Below are 24202 nucleotides of genomic sequence, written 5' to 3'. Positions count from 1 at the left end.
TTTCCTTTGGCTTGACATTATCTACATGTATGTCATTTCAAATGGTCAGAAACTGCACGACATAATGCTCTTCTGTTACCTATTTCCTTTGTTTCCTGAAAAAGACTATCAGTGTGCACACCGTCGAAAATTAGAACTAATGAAAGAAGTGACACAAAAGTGACTCTAAGTTACTGAAATTTCATCTTTCATGTGTTCACGCCTATTACAGACCTCCCCATACCATAAGATACTACATGGTACAGCCTGTCAATTAGTGCAAAAGGCATTGGTTTCCCTATTTAAAACATCAATCAGCATTACTAGGAGATCTGGACACCTGATCACTGCATGTGATCATGTGATCCGGAACCATCTCCTGTAATCCCACCCCTTGTCCACTACACCTCTCCTCGCAAAACTACTCCAGACCTGGTGATTAGGTCGCTTGTCTGCACAAGCCATTTATTCCGCACTCACTTATTTGCGTTGACATTGGTGAAACCATTAGCCGTGTGCCTGTTTGAACACCTGCTCACCCACTGAAGGGCAGTGTTGATCGTTCGAGGTTGGGTATCACTGCTCATCTAGAATCACGCCGGGGCAGGGCACGAGGATCCGTCTCGGGTTCGGCTCGTCTTTTAGCGCGTCCGCGTTAGATACCGAGTTACATCTATTTCATCTATGTAGCGTCGTCTTCCTGGTGTCGTATTTTGCACTGGAATCATGACAAAGTCAGGAAGTGTTATCAAAGAAGTCGTGTGGTGACTGTGAGATCTGTCATCACACACACTTTTGACAATTGATATAACTGTAGCAGAGTATTGAAAGTTTAAATATTATAAAATAGTACTGCCTTTGAAATAGTACCGCCTTTCAACCAAGATATTTTGTGTAAAGGAACTTGCTATCCAGCTGAATCCCATTACACCTTTTAGTGCTTTTTCCATCCTGACATAAGAGTCCTCACGACTTCGGCGATAAGAACTCAGCAGCTGAGATCCCCAGCCAGACGCGCTCCACTCCTCACATCTAAACCGTGCATTTGACTCCTGCCGACAAATAACAGCATTTTTACAATCGCCTCTTAAAAGAGATTTGGATAAACCGTCGCCACGCAGGTGGAAAGCTAAAGATCTTTAGAAAAAAGTGCCGTGTGAGAAGTGTGTGGGACTGCGGGACTGTCAGTACAGTTTTGCTGGGCTCTACCTGGACTTTCCCTATCACATTAAAGCCCCCTGGAGCCTGGTGGTCTGCCGACCCGCCGGGCTATTACCTCACTTGAAAGCTTTCACAACTGCATGCACCTGCACCCCACTTTCTGGGACCGGTCCATTTCTTCTAGATAGGGGGAACGTGCAGGAAAAATATTCTTTCAAATCTTCCGTAATGCTTCTGAAAATATCCGACTGGTACAGACTAGTGTATGAATTATTTCCAGTAAGAGCTGAATTCTTTGGACACTTTTGAAGCAGTCTTCACTTGTATAATTTTGGAGGGACAGTTCCCAAGAGGTCTGGTGTGGTATAGGAATGCCGACAGTTGGTCTATGAATTCGTAATGAGTCTGTGGCAAATTCTAACACAAATGACATTATACAGGGTCTCTCCCATTCCCCCTGACGGATGGATGGCCCAGGCAGTTCTGACAGAAGGGGCAACCAGTCTGATTTGCTCCCAAACAATTCCCTTGTCGTTAATTTTTTCTTCATTTCTGCAAAGGACATTAACATATAACAAGCCTGGTAGATGGATGATGTAAAGCTATGTATTCACACAGCTGAGGGATCAATAACACTACACATTATTTGATTGGAATGATGTTCAATATATGGAGGGATATTGTTTTAAAAGTTGCTCTCCTACCACCTATAGTAAACAATGTATTTTTATGGTACCTCTTCCTTTGTGTTTGTTTTTGTGTTTTTCTCTTCATTCAACTCTCATTTCTTTACATTATTAGTATGAATAGTGATTATTGGGTGGCCCAGAAATTATTAAAGTTCCTTGTACAGCATAACAAATTGAAAGTTCCCCTTTTCTCGCACCTGTTTTGGGGCTACTTTGAGTTTGATGCCAAAAAGCGATAAGTGGAATCTTCCAACTCCAATGGTTGGTTTCAAGTGCACCTGTTTTCTCTTCACAGATGTATCCTAATATATCACAATATGTATTTAAACTTAAAACAGATCTTCATGTCATTCCCCCTAAGTATACTTGATTCCCAGTACTTGATTTCACGATAAAGCATGACATGAGCACAAAGTGTAGTGCTGCAGTTGTCACTGCTATGAAAGACAGTAATTTTTTTTGTACGGACAAAACCTGCAACTAAACTCCTACTACTCCTTATCTAGCAAGTCTTCAGTACCAAAACTGGTTGCTACATAACCATGGCACTGTAAGGTCTAATTACAAATTCCTTCCAATGGAACAATGATGTGAACAACAGGATCTAGCTCCTGGCTCCAGCAGGGAGACTGGTTCAATCCTGGGTCAGGGCATCTCAATTGGGGCTGCATCTGTCTTCTAAAAGGGACGTAAAATTGGGGTCCTGTGCCTATGTTCTAGGTGCCTCAAGCACGTTAAGGGGAAGGGCTAGCAACCCCTCCCTGTAAGAATACACCCTGCTATTATAGTGAAACAGCGAGGAATCATGCTGCCCTATGTGCGCTAGGTACTACAAGGGTCTGAATGTACGAAACAACAGGATATAATCTGGAAATAAAAAAGGCTGTAAAATCTGTTATAAACGGCTGACCAAGACTGTGGCGCCCACTGTTTTTCCCAAGACAGACCAGACTCAACTACACCAGATATAGCTGAGAAAAATGAGCAGAAGTGATGGCAAAGTAAATATTTATGAATAGAAGCTTACTGTAGGTGGAACCTTACTATGTTTAGCTTTGACCTTTACTGCTTTCCAAATTCAGTTGCAACATTGAAGGATTTGACAAAGTGACAGTGAAGTAAACCACTGTGGGCGTAACTTCCTTGGTTACACTCTCACCAAATGAGGGCCTGCCAGGTTGAGACTTGCCACCAGGCTTTGTGCATGAAGAAGTGAAATTATAGAGAACTGGACCGGCTATGTGTACACTGTGTATTGAAGCCTGTCATAATGTTTGGAGTGTGATTATTTAACAGAGCCTATAATGTCTATTCTCAAAATACCACGATGTTATGACAATTTCTCATTGACAAGAGTCTGATAGTCCAATTTAGCGAAGGAGCAACCCATCATTTTCCCCAGTTGCTGTCCATGTTATAGTGTACTTTTGTCACTTATGCTGTGTGTGTTTTGTATTGACTCTCTAGTCCAGCTAAGGCCACACCATTTTAATTTCTTGGTTAACGGAATTTTTTTTTAAATCCTAGATTGGAAAATCAACAGGAAAACAGAATCTCAGAGGAAAGTTTGTACTTTGTGCACACAGTTTCAGGGAGTGAACAGGGTCAGGTGCAAGTTTTCACCCCAGCTTTCTGTTTTCATGATTTTTTTGGGCAAAAATTAGGGGAAAAAATCATTCTGTTAACCAAGAAATTAAATTGGTGTGGCCTAATGACAAAATATCGCAATTTTAAGACACTGCCAAAATGCGCTGGAAATGGGTGCACTCAAAAGCCAGTTACATGAAGGGTTACATAAAGCCACTATGGAGAGACTCATCTTGCTGTTATACACAATGTACATGTCTACCTTTATACAGCAGCTATTGTTTTTTGTCTTGGCTATTGTAGAAAAACTATGTAAAGAAAAAGCCTGTAATAAAAGGATGTCTGAGGATACAAAAAAATCATCATGGGAAACATGGCATTTTGGCAGTGTCTTAAAGTTGCGATATTCTGTTATCAGCTGGACTAGAGAGTCAATAAAAAACACACAGCAATGCACTCTGAGTGGAACTTTGAGCGGTATGCCTAAACACCTCACCCAAACTCATCCGAACTCACCCGAACTCATCCGAACTCACCCGAACTCACCCGAACTCATCCGAGTCTAATATGCAGTGTACATGAGGCAAGGAGTGTTCTACATACGTCATGTAACATTATATTCTCCACAGTCAACCTTTCAATCTCGGTCATCAATACACCTGTGATGCTACCCATCAATTATGGATGCATCAATTATGACAGCATGTCCACCCAGGCCCACATTCATTAGATAGGGGATCCTCCCCAACAAAGCCCATATTGTCCAGAGATGGGGTCCTGCACCTGAGCGGGCGTTATTTGATCAGGTTTTCTTGTTTCCCACCTCGTCCTAAATGGAAAAGGGCAACTAGACTGCATATAAAGTGGAGGTCTTAAGTCTCCCATTCAGTATAGTCTGGGGCTTTGTTCAACGCTGATATGTAAATCCCAAGAAAACATGTCAAACAGAAAGATAGAGACTGTAAATGTGGAAATTGTGGTACATTTGCGGTTTTCTCAGTTTTAGCCCTTAAGAGCAAACTGCGAAATGCTTGTTTACAGGTTTGTTTTCAGAATTATTAGGCTTTGTCTTTGTCTGGAGTGCCAGTCGTCTTTTGGCCATTAGACTTGGGCGTTTTGAAACGTTGGGCAAAATTTTGTTCAGGAGAATATTTCCAGTTTTGGCAACCAAAATCCAAGCAATAGATGCCTTCAAAGACACACCGGCAAGAATATTACGTACACATGTACTGCCTACAGCATTTTAGAAGCGCTTTCATAAAAAAGAGAAAACAAGCCACTAGGGGACCCAAAATCTAATCATTTCCTTGTCTCATCAAGACCTACCCACCTACCAAATATCAACTGAAGACAATCCATCCAGGCCTTGTCCAGTTATTCTGCTTCTTTACACACACCCACCCACACACACACACACACATACAAACGCTACCCTCTGCATAACCTTCTCGGCGAAGGTAATGATACAAGATACAGTACAGCTTTTTCCACGTTTTGTTCTGTATTAATTTGGATAGAAATAAAAATAAACGAGCAATATCATTAGGATTAAAGTGCTGCCACATTTAGGAATCAGTTTTTTCTTTCCGTTCTGATGAAGACTTTTTAAATAAAAGGTTGAAACTGTTAAATCGTTGTGCCTCAGCCGTCATCCTCCTGACGCCCAATCGACAATTTTTTTCACAAACGTTACATGAAGTTTGAACATGTCTGGACCCGTCAGGCCCCAGTGAGAAACAAATGGATGTGCCTTGAAAAGTTGTAATGATGCGAGCGCCTCTGCTGAGACCAGGTGCCATCATTGTCCCTTGTGGGGGGCAGCCAAGTGTGAAACAGATTTTATTCATGACTCTTTATCACCTGTACATATTAGCCAGCAATTTATGCAGGTGGGCTCGTCATTGATAGGGAAAAAAGGTGAAATCACACTTCAATATATTTTGAAATATGCCCCCCTCCTCAACAAAAAGATAGTTACTGTAGCGTCCTCCCAAAAAGGCAATATTTCAAATGCATCTTGAAAAATGACCAAACTAGTCAGTTAAGCCCTAGAACAGGATAGTAGTGGTCAAATAAAAGAATAGAAAGTGGAGATGATTTTGAAGATTACAGCTCAACTTACAGTGTGGGTCCTTTATGATTGTCCTCATAAAGTGATTGACAATAGATAGCCAGTAACGCGATACGTAAGTCCCCGGGTACAATTTGATACTTTTAATATCTCCGACACAATCCGGGACTCGTAGCCTACAATATCGTCGGATCAGGACAGCGTGAAATGCGGTGTTGATGCCTGATGGGGTCGAAATGAGCCAATTATGCGACACACAACATCTTGTTTCGCTCCTGTAGACCCTTTTTGTGAACACAATGGTAGCAAGCGCGAAGCATTAGCTGTGGAGAATGGATGGACCTGTCCGTGAAATGTGCTGTTGTGATGTGCTTAGGGGTGGCAGTTTAGTTCTATTGTCAATCATTGGTGGCATGCAGTGTATATTTTTGTGGTTTGGTTTTTTTCACAACGTTAAATTCACAATGTTTGTAGTTCGTGTCAGCAGGCTCTTGTATTGGGTCTTGTTGATGAGAGGCTGACTTGGACAACATGTTACACATCTCGGCAAAGTTTGATATCGGGAGGGCTGATTCTTGAGTTCAGTATGGAATGGTTGGAATAGGTGAGGAGAAAGCCGAGAAGAGAGTTCTGCCTTTTCTTTTTTTCTTTTCATTTTTCAAAGTTCATCCAGGAATAAAGAATGTTACAGACTTTTAAAGTTTTATACTTGCAACGAATGTCAGTAGCCAGTTTGGGGTTTGGGGTTTTATGATCATTTTCCAAAAAGTCCCCTAATTTTCAGCCTTCACTTTCATTGGTCCACCAGTGGCAGGACATATATCAGAGGGCCTGCTCATGTACATTGTAAAAGTGTTGTACAATTGCAAACTGAGGGCATTCTTGAGATAGAGCCTTGAGCATGTGACCTGCAAAATTCAGTTACGGAAAAGGCTGCCCTTGATCCTTGCCAGCAGAATTGGTTCTCTCACAGCCTGGTTGAAAATTCTTCACATCAAAATCATACGACGACCTATGACAAATGTGATCTCACCGTAAGACTGCATTGAATTTTAACTGACAACCATTATCGATATCAATACCCACAATTGCATGTTTGGATAGCCGCTATTGTATCAAACTGCCCAACTTCAAATTCTCTGACGGACAGTCTGAAAAAATATTTCTGATAATAGTGATATTACTCCACAATAGATAACCTGGCAATCAGGATCCATCCATGTTTAAAATGCTAATCAGGGTTCATGGGCCATTGATTGTCATGAGAAGTTCTATATAAAGATTTATTGCCCCTAATTAAGTAATCAGCGTTGACAACACATAGATGGTTACATAGACATCCACCATATCTTAACTGACATATATTCACCAGCATTATTGATTCACCAAATATTTCATATTACATCACTTTGAGCTGTTTTGTCTCAAAATTAAGCTCGAGGTAAAATGTTTTGGCCGAGTGCCAATGACTCAGTCTCTCTCCCCAGGGAATAACTCCGACATGATGCCACCTCGCAAATTACTATAATTTCGATGCCTCACATGCAATTTTCACACGCCCTCTACACTTACGCAATTAACCTGATAGTTTTTGCACAGGGATCCGGCGACAGTTCCGTGACTTGAAAATGTCGCTGCCAATTTTCTACAAACCGTTTTCATTGATGTCATACCTGATAATGCAAGGGATAGATGTTATCTCATGCTTTTCGAGAATATTTCTAGAATGACCAAGGCATGCATCTAATGATGTTTTTAGATGTTGGATATGTGTCACTTTGTTGTTACTGTAGGATATGCAAAGTAGTGCTTTAGATATTTTGTCAACTCTTATTCAGGTCAGGTCAGGTCAGGAGAAAAGAAATAGTGTTTTTGTATGCGTACAGATACTGTATGAACTTAAATTGTCTCCGAATGAAAACAAAAATTATCCTTTGTTTACAAACTTTCATTTCAAAACTCTTATTATTGTAATAATTTTCTGCCCGAGGTCATCAGACTACTAGAACCAGGGTGTGTTTTTTAAAATCCCGGATATACTCACAAGTCACATGTACAGTATGTTACTCTGCTGATTTAGGTGAACTAGCATTAGATGCCAGAAATTCAGCTCCTTATTGTTCTATTTTGGGACTTTGGCACTCGTTCCCATCTACGCACTTGTCAATTGAATCTTTAGAGGTCAAGTTAAAGGCTACCTTTTTAACATTTTGTGCCTTTTAGTTTCATCAAACAATCAACGTTAGAACAAACACATACAAATATTCATTCTTCCCCCACTCCATCCCCCAGTGGAATGCCCTGCCTGGCACGGTAGTGGCTCCCACCGTTGAGTTGTACCGTGCCAGACTGGAGGCCTGCCCGCCTTAGCCTGGGACCTCCCCTCCCCCTACTATGCCCCTTGCGGGGTCACCTGGGGGAACACCATGATGATATAGTGCAAAACAAAAATTTCCGACCCTAAGGTGATGAAAAGAGCATCCTGGTTCAGTCAGGGTTCCATGCAGCTGTGATGCCAAAACAGAGGATATGATTCAGGACTCGAAATACTGGGTGCAAATTGACCTTTGTTCATCCAAAATTGGAGCTGTGCACCTAATTTTTGATTGTGGGTAGATATTTTTTTAAGGCTATAGGGCTAAGTTACCATTGCACACTAGCATACAGCATATTCTTGAAATCTAAATATCAGAAAAAGAAAGATAGCCTTTCTTGAACTTTATTTGATGTATAATTACTTGTTTGAAATTTTAAAGCAAGTTGTAAAATTACAGATTAAAGGCAGTAGGGTTTAACGTTGTAATTCTATTTTGCTGACATTCTATTTTATTGTAATTAAGTTGTGCACCCAAAATTCTTTCTGTGCACCTAATTTTTTTGGTTGGGTGCACCAGTGCACCTATTCCCAAAAATGAATTTCGATCCCTGTGTTACCTGCAATCACCTGCGTTATATGTTGCCTCAGCCTCAGGCTAGAGTGGTTCACAGGGTACAAAAATTCGCCTTTATGAGAACCGTGTCTTCGTCTTATTTTTGCATCCTGCCCCTACCAGATGAACTGTTACGTCCGCTGTCTTGCATGGATGAGGATAACAGGTACATCAACCCAACATGTCCTTAAGAGGGTCTGCATGGGGGTGGGGGTCCTGACAATGTTTTACTATGAATTCAGAAGAACCCCCTACATGTATATACGCTAAAATCAAGGAAGACAATTACGCAAAAATTGGTCTCCTCCCTACGAATTACGTGCCTAAGACGGCTCTCCCAACAAATTTCGGAAAATCAAAATAGGCTGCTTACGCCTTACAGAAAAGGGGCATGCAGCTATCTGTTACTGTTCCACCTTGGTGTAGTTGATTTTATAGTTTGAAGGCAGCAAAGTTCAATTGGATCAACCTGTTGCTGTATGTGTATCCACTTATAATACTTTCATATAGGGGTGTTCAATAAGTTCTTGGCCTCACCCAGAAACAAGAGGCACAACTCACATTTCGGACATAATTATGAAGTATGAAGACTTTTATGAAGGGCCACCAACATTCCAATCATTTTGCTTTTTTGCTGAACATTTTAAGGTATTTTTCGTTCAGGTGACTCCTTCAAAATTTTCTTAACTCATGTGCCTGTAGCTCTTGTGAATAAAAAAAATTGTAAGAAAAATCCTATTTCAATTTAATGGCTTGCAGAGGTTGCCAATATGTTAACCTTTGACACCTGTTAGTAAGTACTGTATATAAAGCAGTCATGTGCATGTGACATTGAACCTAACTGTCAGGTTTCTAATTTTACTAGACACCTGTTCAGTAGTTTGTATTGGCAGGTGCAGGTTGTGCCCAGCATAGATGACTGACAGGTCCAGCTGCTAGCCACACTTGTCCTGTCACTGCCTGCTATATTTACAGGAAGAACCTGCTAGCTTCTAAAAAAAGCTGTGCTGCATGTGTTTCCCCTTTACTGAGTATTCAGTTTAAGTTCAATTCCAATCAGAAAATGTCTACAAATTTGTTCAAATGGTATATATTTCATAGAATAAAGAGAACCCATCAAAACCAACAGTATGATTAGTCAAAGTTCTTTTATTCCAAGGCTGTAAGAATGCTGATAACATGTAGAAAAACAAAAACACCACAGATTTTGAGTTTTTTCCCCATATGTCCTTTTCACGTTGTGATGAGCTCAAATAAACAAATAGACAAATGTGAAGATTTTTATTTCTTTTCATTACCTATGTTTGGAAGGTGACAATATTTATTATACAGACTCACATCCTAATGCCTCTGAATATAAACTCTTTGTTTAAGATCTATATGGCAAAGTATCAGATTTCTACACTGCTTGGTTTTTATATAATGACAAGATTCACTGCAGGTCCTATTCTACTCTGCCTGGGGGCAGAGAGCGCTGCATATAATGCAATTTTGCAGGGGTCATGCAGAGGCCCTTAAGTCTGGCGGGTGTATCGGCCCTGTTGATTTGTTTGGCGAGCTGGGTCTATTGCAGGTGGAGATGCCCCGGGCTCCGCCGTAGATCCTTTAATCAGGATGTCCTGGCTGTAACCACGACTTTACTGCCCCGGGAGACGTCACGGATGTTGTCCTGACGTAGTATGATGTCATACGTTCGTCTCCTGCGTATCGTCTCATCCTTAGGTAGCAACCCTGTCTGGTACACATACAATGTATTTGCGATATGTAGGCAGACTCGAGTTATCCCAAAAGTTCCCATCCGCGCGGCACACGTTCCGGAAGCAATGGCAGCGACGAAAAACGCATTAAACGCCTGCGGGGTAGTCGTGACAGGTAATTTTCCAACTGTCAGCCCGAGTTTTATTGCTCAGATTGCGACAGCTACGCGGCACAGAGGAAATCACTGTGGAATTGATAGACCAGAGTGACTTAGTGCGCGCACCCTACTTGAAGGAGATCGGTGTTAACACTCCTGCCGGACATAATACCACAGGCTTTACTGTCCTCTTGTGGAATTGGACATAATCAAGTTGCGCATCTTCTATTCATGGTGATGCATTAAGGTTGGAAATGCCTCCAGCATACTGAGGGCTGAAGTCTATACTGAATACTTCCCGATTCAATACGGGAGTAAAGCTTGATAAAGAAGCCAAGTCATCTGCACTGCGGCATTGCAAGTAGCAGACCTTTTGGTAGACACACAATACTGACAGCATCTGCATTTACACTGGGGATTCCACGTGACACTGTACATCTATATGATATATGATAATGTCTTTTTCCAGAGAGAAACATTTTATGCTAGTTGTGTTTCCTATCTTAGTTATGCATCTTTGCCACAAACACTTGATTTGCATCAAAAAATTACTTTATATCATAATTTCTCATTTCATTTTGTTTTATTTTATCTTGTTTTATTTTATTTTTTTATATTTCGTTTCATCTTGTTTTAATTCATCACAATGTGAAAAAGAGGGCAAAAAGATGTGTTAACTATAATTAATTTTGTAACATATTGGATCTCTGTTGATAAGTTTTTCAATTTGTTGATCTTATCAATGAACAAGAAACATTTCTGATAGTTGGGTTTTTGTGGAAAAACTCGAGAAGTTGTGAGTGGATATTATTTCATTTGTTGGTTTGATTATGGCCCCCCTAGCAGCTGGCGCTGTAGTTGAAAGGCGGTTAAGCTTCAGGGCTTGAGAAGAACAGGCGTACATGTAGGTTTGGGCCATCTAGCAGCTCCTTTTGGAACTACAGACCCTGGGCCAGTTTCATCGCCATCATCATCATCATCTTCATTACTGCTCAGCCCGGCTTGAGGAGGATTACTATAGCAGCTGCGCAAGTGTTAGTAACAGGTGCAAACAAGGGGTTTTGTGGAGACCTTCTTTGTATGATTAACGAAAAATATGTTATGATATCTTAGTGTTAAATCATGGTACATGTAATTTCGTACTTGGAACAACTGGAAGTTAGATGAACACTATTAGACATGGAGAATGCAAATCAGGTCATTATTTGCAGAAGTAATGAGGAGATGCTACAAGGAAGGAGACTTTGCACTTGCTACCAGATTTTGCCTTTATACATGCTCTCTATTGTAGTCTAGGTATATTTGATTACCTCACTAGGACTAGGAGGTGTGTCTGGACACAAGCAGGCTTATATGTCTTTCACTCCAGTTCACTCCAGCTTTTCCCTGTCATGAACACTTTGCGATACAGATAGGTGTACTGCATTTGCATGTTGATATCCTATGATAGCATTATCAATGTCTTTCAGCTTTGAATGAATTATAAAGGATTTTAGAAAAGGGGGATTGGTGCTAGAACACAGATCGAGCTATGCATGTACAATTGGGGAAAATTGAAGCAAAATAGTTTTTGTTGCCAGTTAAGTTGTAGAACTTCATGTCAATAGTGTAATTCCCTTTATCTTCATGATAGCAAAATTTCATGGTGTAAGAAAAATTGACATTTTCACTGAACTTTAACTTCACGGTGGCGGCAAGTGATTTACAGAACGGATTTGTGAAGGAATCATAAGTGATAATAATAGCATTTTTCACGGTGATGATAAGTTCACAAGGAGGTGAACGTGAAAACAGTGATCATAAAGTTACAGTGAAAGAAACAAGAATTACAGTAAATTGAGTTAATCTCCAAGCAGATGTTGGGGATGCACCCTTGACAGAAAAGGGCGGGTAGGAAAAGGAAACGATTTAGCCTCCCCCTAACATCTGTTTGGAGATAAATTAAGATTGCGGTACTCCCTACCCTCTGAAGCATGTCATACCTGCTATTTTGCAAACTGTTGGATTTCTTATAATTGAAATCATGCAGGTCAGTAGAGGTTTTAACATCTGACCCTTATATAAGTGAGGGTGTCAGGGGTTCATTTTGTAAATGGTCCATTGGAGTAGACTGCATACTTCTTACATTCTTCTACTGTCCAGGACTGTTGAAAAAAAGTTTTGAAAAGAAACAATAATATTATAACACACTCAGTCAAGTAAATTAAAGTAGATACACCCAAAATAGTTACTAAAGGAACTGGATAAGATTTTAAGTAATAGTAGATAGTTTGGATACAGTAAAGAAAAACACAGTATATCTTCTTTCCTTATTTCTTGGTGCAGTTCTAGGGTACATCTTTACTGCCATAGTGATTGGGAAGTTAGGTAGAATTACCATAAATATCAAGAATTTCAGATAGTGTTTCGTAAGGGAGGGAAGTATAGGTCTAAAAACTGAACTGTTTCTAGCACTATAAGGTGTAAAACTGTGTAGGGGACAGCATGTCACACTTCTCAGGTTTCATGGACCCATCAAATTTTATAGACCTTCCGTACAATAAATGCTTAACACGACTTAACGAACCATACTGAATGGACTGCCCTCATTTAGAGACTTCCTTTTGAAAGCCGGAGTGTAGTGCTGAGTGTGTAACTACAGTGGTCAAAGTCCCGGCTATGATGAAAGATGGGGAGATTTGTTGAAACGTGCGACATCATTCATGCCATGCTCCTTTCAGCCAGGGGACATCTCCCTGCACTAAGACCATGATTTGCCGATGGAATCGGGCGAGCCATCGGCCATTTGCCCCAACCTGCCGGCTACAAATCGGCTGATTGAGATCTACGCCGTGAGCCGCTTCCCATCCCCAGGGGACCCTGTCAGGACTAATTTTCCCGGCTGATCTCTGGGACTGATGAGTCCCGACGTTCGCACCTGAGGCCCGGACGTGACCCGCGTGTAACGACTCCTGTCAGACAATTTTCCCCCGGCTGATGGGTCCGCCACTCAGCCATTTGTAAAACCACTTCTCTTATTGATCAAAGCGGGGCTGCAGCCACTCGACCCTGCACGAACGGTGGGACTCCGTTGCCATCGCAATCACTCCACACCCTTCCCCCGCCATCAATTCGCACGTTCCGCGATGTTCCAATATCGCTTGGCAGGCTCGGGTGCGGGGTCTCGTGCCTCGTAGTGATTTCTCTTGGCCTTCTTCAATCAGTGGCCCCCGCACCAAAGCCATCGCTCTTGTTACCCAGAACAAGATCAAGTTCCATGGACGCTTGGCTTACCCGTGTACGATCACTCAAGCTTGTTTAGAGCAAGTCATCTTCCGAACTGACCGCGGAGGATAAATTTTCTCCATCTCTCTTCCTTCGCGCGGCGCGTCCGGCAAGACTTTGCCGTCGATGTGATCGTTCCGTAAGCCAGTGACCATCCATTTTACAGAGATGAGGAATCGTAGGGGATTAGCAAAGCTGTCCTGATGGATGACCGTGCTGCTATGGCCATCTGAGACCAGGTCTTATAGATACTGTGCTGGAATGTGAATGTAGCTCAGTCTGGTGATGAGCAGTCTCTGAACCATAAAAACCTTCCCTTAAACCATACTTTGGACCTAAATCCCATCAATGGAGTGTTCCTAAACTTGCTGAGGTGTCCATTTACTTTGTCATCAGCTCAAAGTGCCTTCGGTGTAATCTGTATTTTCTACCCGAATGTCAGTATTTCTGTCAATCATTTGGAGCTCTACCAATCAGATTGCAGCCAGCTAATTAGACAACCAATCGGAAAGGGCCATTACATAGCCCACCTGCATCCATGGGGAGCTGTAAACAGACCAGGAAGAGACCCACATGGCTATTGGCACCACTGTACTCATTAGCTTGTAATCAGTGGGGATTTCACAGCCGAGTCAATCACTCAGGCCTCCAGTTCAGGCCCGGTGCTGGCCAATCAGAGGCTCCGTGGGCTGTCCAATCAAGGGAGTCGGTGAGCTCAGGAGGGATGAGTAAATACAGTAGAGTGGGAAGCAGTCAGGCTTGGCACCCACAAGGCAGCTGTGAGTACATCAGCAAACAGCCTTCCAGTCTCCTACACTAGTAGTGGTGGGCACAGTTGGATAAAAGAGCAGTTCTTGGAACCACCAAAGGTATATCTCTTCTAGACGTGGGCAGTGATCTCCATTTCTTAATGCATGTGTTACCGTGGAGATGTCTGTAGGAGGCGTTACAAGCCGATAGCTGCTACAACGTGTGTGTGCTGTAGTAGTGGACATCCCTGGAAAGCCTGCACTAGGCTAGGAGGAGTCGTCATCAGGAACATATCACCCTTGGAGGCAGCAGGGCACCAGGCTGTGTGCATGGGATGATCCCCAGACAAATCAGCTTGTTCTGCCATACCAGCTGGGTCCTAGCCTGACCCACATCACACCCAGACTACAGGCTTGTGTTGAAGCCTGCTCAGGCCAGCCTGCGGTACCAGGCTGCAGTCTCCAAGTGATTTGTGGAGTGGCATGTGTGCTGCACATGTCAGCTGGTAAGGTTACCACTGGGGCCACCATCAGTCAAGCCCAGTTATGCTGTGATGTGTAAGGGAGTGGGCTGTATATAGGACTGGACTGAACTGTTTTCAACTGCAACACGTGTGGCCATGCACTCCTTATGTCAGGTCCCAGGACTCTTCCTGCCTGCTACAGACTGAGCAAAGAGGATTGACTCCTGCCTGACGTTTTAATGAGATTCTAAAACTTCCACTCTGATTGAAATGCTATCTCCATGTTGTGATGTGTAGGAGAGATATCCGTCAGTGATATCCCAAGGCTTAGTGCTTGAGGAAGAGGCAGTGCCACTGTGGCGGAGATACCGTGCCAACGGATTTAACAAGACGACTCCCGACGCAGAGTTTCCCACGGAATAATTTCAGTTTCTAGGGGACAGTCTTCTTTTTCTTCTTTTTTTGAAGTCTGAGCAGTATTTTCTATTTTTGGCCCTTTATGGGAAAAATGCAGAAGACAAGTCCCGCGTCTGGATCTTGCTCAACCTCGACGGATGTACAGGAGGATCGCAAGCCCATCACTCTCATGAAACTGATGAATTCCCATCCTCACCGCTACCAGGGCGTCTTCTCATTCGAGTTCACCAACAAGTTCGAGCTGAAAAGTAAGGTTATCCCGTGTTTACCGATTGTTTTATTTATGTGGCATGCCGGCAATCATTGCACTATTTAGGGCGGCCTTCCCCCTTTGATTACTGGGTCATGCCAAAGCTGTTAGCTGTCAAATGGGGTGTTGATCGTGACATTGTAAAAAGTTGCACTGTGACACAGAAGTTATAATGACTTCAATCTACATGTACAGGCTGATATTTCCATACTTCAATGCAGGGCCACTATTTGTGGCCAACAGCCAAAAATATTACAGTCAGACTCTTTCCGTATTTTTAGCACTCGATCCCAAAATAGCTGTCCGTGTGTATTTGTTTATACACATTCACAGTATGTAAATATTTTGTGTCTTTTTGCTAGGTTTCTATTGTTACGGTAGGCTTTTTTTTCATGTTCCTTTTACTCCTCTTGTATGAGTGATATATAAGATAGGGAGGGCTTTTTTGCCACTCTTCCTTTGGCAGTCTCCTGTCTTCAACTTGAAGTTCAAGCCAAATGCTGCAATAGCGCATGGCATTTGTACCAATTTAACATGCCAGGCAGGCAATATTTCAACATAAACGTGGGTAAACATTATCATAGCAGCCCCCTCACTCAAGTCCATTATACGTGTATCTATGACTCCCCGTTCTAATAACTGATAGAATAGGCAATTGCCAAGTGTGTATCTAAATCTCCCTACCCCTCCGTGTCATCAATCTTACTTAATTGAAGGGCACTATTTCAACACGGAGAGACGTTCTGACTAATATAGAGTTTATCAGAGGGTTCCATGCGAATATACAGAAAGGATTTAGTCCTATAAGATTCAAATTTATCTTCGGCGAAATTACCCCTCTCTGTCAATAACAATAATTCCTCGGAATAAAGTCTCGCGAAAATTACCAATCGGTGGGTGTACGTTGACACAAGTATTTCTAAACAGTCTTCACCTTAGGAATCCATCAATAAATTTAAAAAAAAACTCATTGCATTTTCTAAAAGAGAAGTGAAAGTGGTAATCGATAGCGAAAAAAGCGACAAAAAGTAGATTGATTGCATTGCGACGCCTGCAAATATATTATTTTGTTAGGATGGCTTTATTCAGTTGTAAAGCCGACAGTCTGTCCCTTTTTGTGCGCTGGTCGAATCAGATTGTGCCACAAAAGATGACCTACATTCACCCTTACACATCAATGTTGATATATAGAAAATAGTGGTGGGCTGTGTGAAGGTAAGTGTATTGGTGATGTGCAACATTTGCCTCTATTATTTTCCCTCCATTCATCTCCTATAATTGGGAGTATTCTGTCAAAGGAATGATGAAAAATAATGTCGTTATGCCCAAATTTTTCTGGGAACATATTCTTTGAAAGCTTAACAAGGTGGCAGACGCGCTATCTATTCATATATGCCGTTACCGAATTGAGTTGAATACATTGGGGGAAATTTGCCTCCAATAGGACGTAAACTAGCATCAAATAGGACCTTTGTAGGTTTAATATGGCATAAAATACACATTGTGTGGGGATGAAATGCAATATCGGAGTGTAATTGCAGGGTAAACCTGGACACTTTCCCACAGAAATGGGCCGTGTTTGTACAAGATCTCGGCCTTTCCTTCCGCAGGCATAATTCCCGTATCTTGAGCCGGCGTTTGGGGGATGGAAATTTGAAATGTAATTATGCGACACACCTGCCACTTTACCACAGGCTTTTAGGTCCTAAAGAAATTAAAACCAAGGCAAATATATGCACAAGCCGGGCTCAAATTGCGCCCACATGTCTAATATTTTCCATCATCGCTTTCGGGAGATTTTTAGCCGGGAGTGTCTCGGAATGGGGGTGGGAATCTCTAAAGTGAAGTTTTCTCTCCGGCGAAAATTGGAATATTTGGGAAATGGCACCCAGAGGACCTATTTGCTAGCATGGTGGTAGAATGAGTGGAGAGACAGGCGATGAGTGTGGAATATGGGATTGAGATGAGGGGAGGACAGGGGACAGGGGACCGGGACCAGCTGGTCATCCAAATGATTGAAAATATATTTTTTCGAGGGGAAGGCCACACGAAATCAATTTCTTGTTTCTTGGAATTGAAAAAAAGCTAGATTGGAAAATCAACATGAAAGCAGAATCTGAGAGAAAACCTTGGTGCACATAGTATCAGAGATAGATCAGGATCAGGTGCAAGTTTTCACAAAGGTATGGTCACACCAATTCAATTTCTTGGGTCTCGGAATTGAAAAAAAAGAAGCTAGATTGGAAAATCAACATGAATGCAGAATCTGAGAAAAAAGTCTGTATTTTGGTGCACACAGTTATAGAGATAGAACAGGATCAGGTGCAAGTTTTCACGAAGGTACGGTCACACCAAGTCAATATCTTGGTTGTCAGAATTGAAAAAAAAAGCTGGATTGAAAAATCAATATGAAAGCAGAATCTGAGGTGTGAAAGTACTTTGGTGCACAGTTTCAGGGATAGAACAGGGACAGTTAAAGCGTTCACCACAGTCTTCTGTTCTTTGAATTAAAGAAAAATATGCTAGGTTGGAATATCAACATGAAAACAGAAGAGAAAAGTCTGTAACGGTACTTTGATGCACACAGTTTCAGGGAGTGAATGGGGACAGGTGCAAGCGTTCACCCCAGCCTTCTGTTTTCTTGATGCCTTGTGCTACAATTTACATAGAAATGTCCAAGAACGAAGAAATGAAATTGGTGTGGCCTGAATTGGAATCATCAAATTGCTGTTAAATTATTTGAGCACTGTCTCATAGGGAATCTATATGAAAGGGGTAATGCGAAATATCCTCTGGCTGTATGAAAATACGAAATCAATACTGAATGCTTGTAAAAGTGGGTTTCAATTTCTTATCCGTATCCTATGTATTTGGCACATTGTACCTAGATAATGTTTGCCCCAAAAACTTGTGTGATCTCGCCGTTATTGGCAGCGGTATATAGGCCCTGCTTTTTTTTTTCCTGATGGATTCCTGTTGCGAGGTCTCTGATGAGATGGGGGATGCCGCCGCAATTTACAGCACAAATGCACTGATAGATTATTCACCGTCTGTGACCCCTTGGTAGTGCAGATGAGATTGCAAGGAGGGTTTCTAATATCAGGTGGATATTCAAGGTTTATGATGCTCGTCGTCGAGGTAATTGCACATGAGATGAGGGGAGAATACTTCATCCCTTGCCAGGAGGTGTACTGCATGATGATCTGTTTCCCCCTCTTCCAGCTTATTAAAGATATACGTCTTAGTTTCCAGTACCGAGACAGACGTTCAACTTTATATGGGCTAGAAGTCCTTCTGTTGGTCCTTCCGTCTGTAGCTACCTTGTATGAAAATGCAAAAGATTTGGTGTTTTTGGAATGTTTATAATATCTAATCCCGGGTCTAGGCACAATTGGAAAAGAGTTGTATTGTCCTATCGGATGGGGCGTAAAGCCAGCGGCCCCGTGTATATTTTGTATGAGGGAAGCTTATGGCCTCTGCACATGAAAAAAAAAAAAAACTTATCCAGAAGAGTAGGGTGATCTGGTCTGCTTGGCTGAAAATGCCAGCTATAGGGAATTCGTATTGCACTACTAGCAATCAAAAAGCATCATGCTTCGTCTTCACTCTGAAGTCGCCTGCTTTATTGTTTTTTTCTTTTAAATCTTAACCAAATTTTTCTCTCTGTCGTGCTTCTCAATGGATTTGAGGCGAGGTATGTGCGGGGAACATTCCTTCATGTGAGTGGTGAATAGAGAGTGAGGGTCGGGGCTGAAATATGACGGGCTGCCTGGGACCTTAGCCCTCTGCTGCTAATGGGACCGCGTGGTGCCATCTGCTCCCATGTTGAATAATCATGATCACAGACATGACAGAGGGGAAGAGGAGATGGTGAAAGATGAGCTGTTCGTACAAAAACTTTTCTTTGGAGTATGATTACCGTGGCAGCGTAGATTGGCAGAGTGGATAGGCTAGTGAACCTGGGTTTGATTCCTGGTTAAATGTTGTCCTTGGGAACTCCACCCAGGCATGAAAATTTTTACCTGACTTCGGTTGGGGAGGTAAAAGGCAGTGGAAGGACAGGGATTGGCTCCTACCTTAAGGCCTTCAATAACGTGCCTTAGACACAGTGGATAACAACCCACTGCCCCTATAGCTACGGCCTTAACAACACTATGGGACTACCTTTACTTACAATATCACAATAAAATTTGGCTAAATTGACATTGCAGTGTGTGACAGACATGTGCATAGTACTCTGAGTCTGAATTAGAAGAGAAAGGCATTTAGATAAATTTTTCCCATTCAAACAAGATGAATATCTGATTTTTTTCAGATTATGTACATATGGGTCCAACTCCAAGGAGTAGAATGCTAATCGGAAGTATTCTTGAATGTCAACTGCCCAATTGCCTTCCCATCTTTTCTTATCATAATGTTTGTCGCGGAACAATCTATATGTATAGGTCTACAGTGTTTCAAGGTCTATAGGGAAAGTTCATGAAAAGGCATGTTGCCAGTATATACTAATGACGAAAATGACTTGTATGCTTTGTGCCCCATATGTCCAAATTCCCAGGCTAGCTTGTAGCCTTTCACTGTCAACAGCTTTGCAACTTACGACAAATTGAGACAAATTTGGCTCTGAAATGCTGTCTCCTTGCATTTTAGTGTTTCCTTCCAAAGCATCTTCTTTTGCCAATGACATTCATTGAACCTTCTTGATGACCACTGCTTTTACGAGAAATTTCAAACACGTCACTTGTATCATCAGCCTATTACTACCATCTCAGGTGAAGGGCGTGTGTTTATACCACATGTTGTCCGCACCTTGATCATGATAAGTCTTGCCATAGGTATCAGCGCCATGGTCTATTGCTCCAGCAGGAAATGTCCAATTCCGCAGTCTCTATTTCTACCGACATTCCTGACATAAAAAGTACACACAGTGTTCCCACACGCTTGCTGTTCTGTCCAACATTAGTAGGAATGGCACAGTGCCAGCCACATGCCCAACATATGGTGCCAACATGTTATTATGTCAAGTTCCTGTCATTCAACAAGAAGATTGGGTTCTCTGATATTTTCCACACGACCCGAGATGTTGGCTACATGTTTTAAAGAATTTGCCTGCAAAACAACAACACATAGGCACGAAGATAGGGAGATTATTTGAAGAGAATAATTCTTATCATTTAATTGTCAATATCAATATGGAGTTGTGAAAATTATATCTTTCTTTAGATATAATTGTGAAATATGCTTTGTAATGATTAATATTTGTTTGATTGGAGAATAAACGAATCACCAATAGCTTAGCCCCAGTAATTAGTCAGTTGTGCCAAATGAAGCTGTATTGTTTCAAGGCTGGATGAAGGTTTTCATTAGGCAGAAAGTCTGTGTAATATCCTGGCTGCTCCTGTTTTTTAAGTGGCAAATGGGGACCATATGTTCCATCTAGGACTGCGGTGAGCTACAGACAGAATTCCTGGCATTGGAGTGGGGAGACAGTATCGTACTTGTTTACCCACTCAATAAGACCTTGCTTGCCTGCTCCTCAAAAGTCTGGCGCTTTATTGAAACCATGTGGTTGAGCAGTTTTTTTGTAGCTGACCATGACTGCCACGAAATATTCTTATTTTAGAAATATTCTTATTTTACCGTAGATTTGTTCAGATTAGACTGAAAGAGGAATTTCAAAGATGTTCCTACATTAAATAGTATTGTTCTTGTTTATAGCCTGGAATCCAAACCTATTATAGCTCCTGAGTCTCCGTAAATTTGCGGAGAGGAGACTCGGGAGCTATAATAGGTTTGGATTCCAGGCTAACTTGTTTACCCACTCAATAAGGCCTTGCCCGCCTGCTCCTCCAAAGATTTCAGTCTGGCGCTTTACTGAAACCATGTAGTTTAGGAGCATGGCAACAGTTTTGTAGCTGACCATGACTACGATGAACTATTCATATTTGACTGAGGAGTTCTTCAGATTATACTGAAAGACGTAAGACCAGGGCTGTCTCCAGGACCTGTCCCTCCGTCCTGTGACGGAAATTTGCTTGTTGGGACAGAAAAAAATTAACCCCATCCATCAAAAAAATCTTAACTTCTTGACATGAAATTGATGAAAATGTATTTTCATCAGCATGAAATGACAGATTTAACAATGAAAATTTATAGTATGGGCTCCCAAACAATGAGTGGGATGGAAAAACTTTTTAAGCTGGCCTAGAGACAGTGCTGCGTAAGACAGAAAGAGTCTGAAGAATCTGTACCCCGTAGGTATGCCTTGGGTAAGCTCCTTGCGAAGTGTGCTGATGTAAACAGTAGTAGCATTCCTCCATCCGTCCCCAGTGGTCCCTACAGCAGTTTGAATGTGTCTTTAGTGCAGATGCTGCACAGACCCAGCCTACGCTACAGCTTCTGGTGTCTCTCCCTCAGCACTTCTGATTACTCGGAAATCATACAAGAGAAAAACAGGGCTATATTACATATCCTGGAACCATAATGGCTAACCACAGGTCTCTGCAAATGAACTTGATAGCTGCCAGCCCTGTATTAAGAAGATTTTGGAGTTATAAGAAAGGTTACAGCGTCATTGAAACCGTATTCACTCCTCAAGTCACAGGATGAGAGGTAAGACAATAATGCCAGAGAGTACCCTTTGTATAGTCTGGAGTCAAACATGTCTAAAGCATGTGATAGTATGTAACCTATCACGTATAGGAGTTGCATCCTTCTTTCAAGACTGCGTTATGTGACGCTGATAATTAGAATGGAAATTATATCTTACTTAGTGAAACAAATCAAATCATTAGAATACTGTATTATTAGGTAAGTTCAAATTGGGCCACAGCGGTTTCATTCCTTAGTTGCAGAATGTAATTTGAATGAAGTTTTCGATAATTTTTCTGCAACAGGTTACTGAAGGCAATGATTTGAAGAGTTGATGGACTATAGAATCTTATAGTACAGTATCAAATTTTCAAGATTGAAAAGAAAAAATTCCTGGTCAAAGAGATGTCAGAAATTTTCTTTGGAACTTTTTTGCCCATAGCAGTTCTAACATAGAAGAATTGACACAGCAATGTCAAAATTATAAAAAAAAATTAATTTGTCCCTATAGCTCAGAGCTCAGAGCTGAACTAATTGCTAACTGGGAGACCCCAGTTCAATCTTGGGTCAGGACATCTCAGTTGGGGCTGCACCTGTCTTTCGGAAGGGACATAAAATAGCCTTCCGGAGTACAGGAGGTACCTCGAGCATGTTTAGGGGAAGGGCTAGCAGCCCCTCCCTGTAAAAATATACCTGCTACTGAAACAACAAGGAAACTTGCTGCCTTGTGTGATGCTAGGCACTACAAGGGTCTGAACGAACGAAGGTCCAGATAGAGAGAGAGAAGAAATCAGACCTCCCAGGCCGTAAGACTGGACATGTGGCTGACAGGCTGTGTAGACTGTAGCACTGTCTGAAGATTGGCCTGTCTCTACCGACTCCCAACTTATCACCACCTCCACAATGCCTACAACATATTACATATCTCCGTCACTAAGCCCTAAATTCCAGACATACATAGCTGGAGCCAGCCGTGAGTCTCCAGTCTGCCTGCTTGCCTCCCGCTGAAGTCTGTGGGTGAGATATACCTGCTGGTGAACATGGTTCAGCTGGACGTGGCCGCTAACACACATCAGATGGTTTCAGGGCCACAGGTGTACCAGGTGCGGTCTGTCACATGATGTAACAACAGGAGCTATAGGTACAAGACTCTACGTGTTGACTGGACATAGAAAAGCTCTTCAGTTTGGTCTGAAAGAAAAGACAGAAAACTTTCCCCCCTGCTTTGTATATTGGGATGATAAGATTTTTCAAGCTTCCACTTCTTCTGCTGAAGCTGATAAAACACTGATAAAAAAATCCTTGAAGGGATAAGAAAAGAAAAGAAGAGGAAAGAAAAAGATGAATACTATAGATATGATTTGAAATTTTCTTATCATATTAAAGAAATTCTAGTTTGAGTCTTTAGCATGTAATTAAGTCAGATAAATAAAGGAATGGATTTTGTAGTCTCAGAGAGGTACTGCATGTTAAAAGTTTATGCAACAAATGCTTAAAATAGTAGTTGACTTATTAGATTGTAGTAATCTAGTCTGAGAGAGAAAAAAGTAGTTGTCATATTTTTAGATGCCAATTTTTTTGGTTCATCATCATATCTTGTGCCATGGCTTCAACTTCAATATAATATCTCAGTTGTTTCCATCTTATATGCTTGCAAATTGCTTTGCCCATGAACTTGATGTTTAGCACAGTGGTTCTTTATCTGTTGTGATATCATGGTATGTCAGTCTATAAGCCACATCCACCCCCACTTGCATGTACATGTAACATGGACACGTTATTGGGTGTGGCAAAGTCACTTCTGTGGTATCTAACCAGATAATGAGATATCCAGCCGCAAGTTTCTCCTTAGCTATTTGTGGCTATCAGCACAGGTGGAACATTTCAGCTTCTCAGCTTCATTTTCTGGACCTTAAAAGAATGGTGTGGCATATTTGTTGACCTGTCTCTGGGACAACGCCATGCCCACATATCCTGAATTTTTCTGCTTCATGCAGTAAATCCTCACTTAGATTTGGTAGGAGAAAAAAATCCACTATGGATACAGTCAATCTTAACGTATAAGAAATGAAATCAGAATTCAGTTTTCACAGTAAAGTAAATTTACAAGAAAGGGTATTACAAAGTACTTTTGACAAAAAGCAGTTCTAACATTCCTGTCCAAGGAATCGCTCAGCTCGGACCAGGCAAGCCAA

At 41.7% G+C, this 24202-nt stretch overlaps 1 protein-coding gene across 9 annotated transcripts in view; it reads left to right on the top strand.

Annotated features, from left to right (window-relative positions):
• Positions 1–24202, top strand: part of LOC136438795 (protein CBFA2T1-like) — a 190677-nt gene that overhangs the window by 85946 nt on the left and 80529 nt on the right. For 2 of the 9 annotated variants that reach the window (XM_066433748.1, XM_066433741.1), the window contains exon 1: positions 14293–15414. The exons of 2 other annotated variants lie outside the window; for them this stretch is intronic. In XM_066433748.1, coding sequence (XP_066289845.1) covers positions 15249–15414 — 166 coding nt within the window. In that variant the 5' untranslated portion in view covers positions 14293–15248. Of the gene's footprint in view, positions 1–14292; positions 15415–24202 lie in introns of those variants that run through there. 5 more of the 9 variants (XM_066433740.1, XM_066433743.1, XM_066433739.1 and 2 more) reach the window with 3 other exon arrangements.

Source organism: Branchiostoma lanceolatum, chromosome 7, assembly GCF_035083965.1.
Source record: "Branchiostoma lanceolatum isolate klBraLanc5 chromosome 7, klBraLanc5.hap2, whole genome shotgun sequence".
Lineage (NCBI taxonomy): Eukaryota > Metazoa > Chordata > Leptocardii > Amphioxiformes > Branchiostomatidae > Branchiostoma > Branchiostoma lanceolatum.
This window is presented reverse-complemented; position numbering and strand designations above follow the sequence as displayed.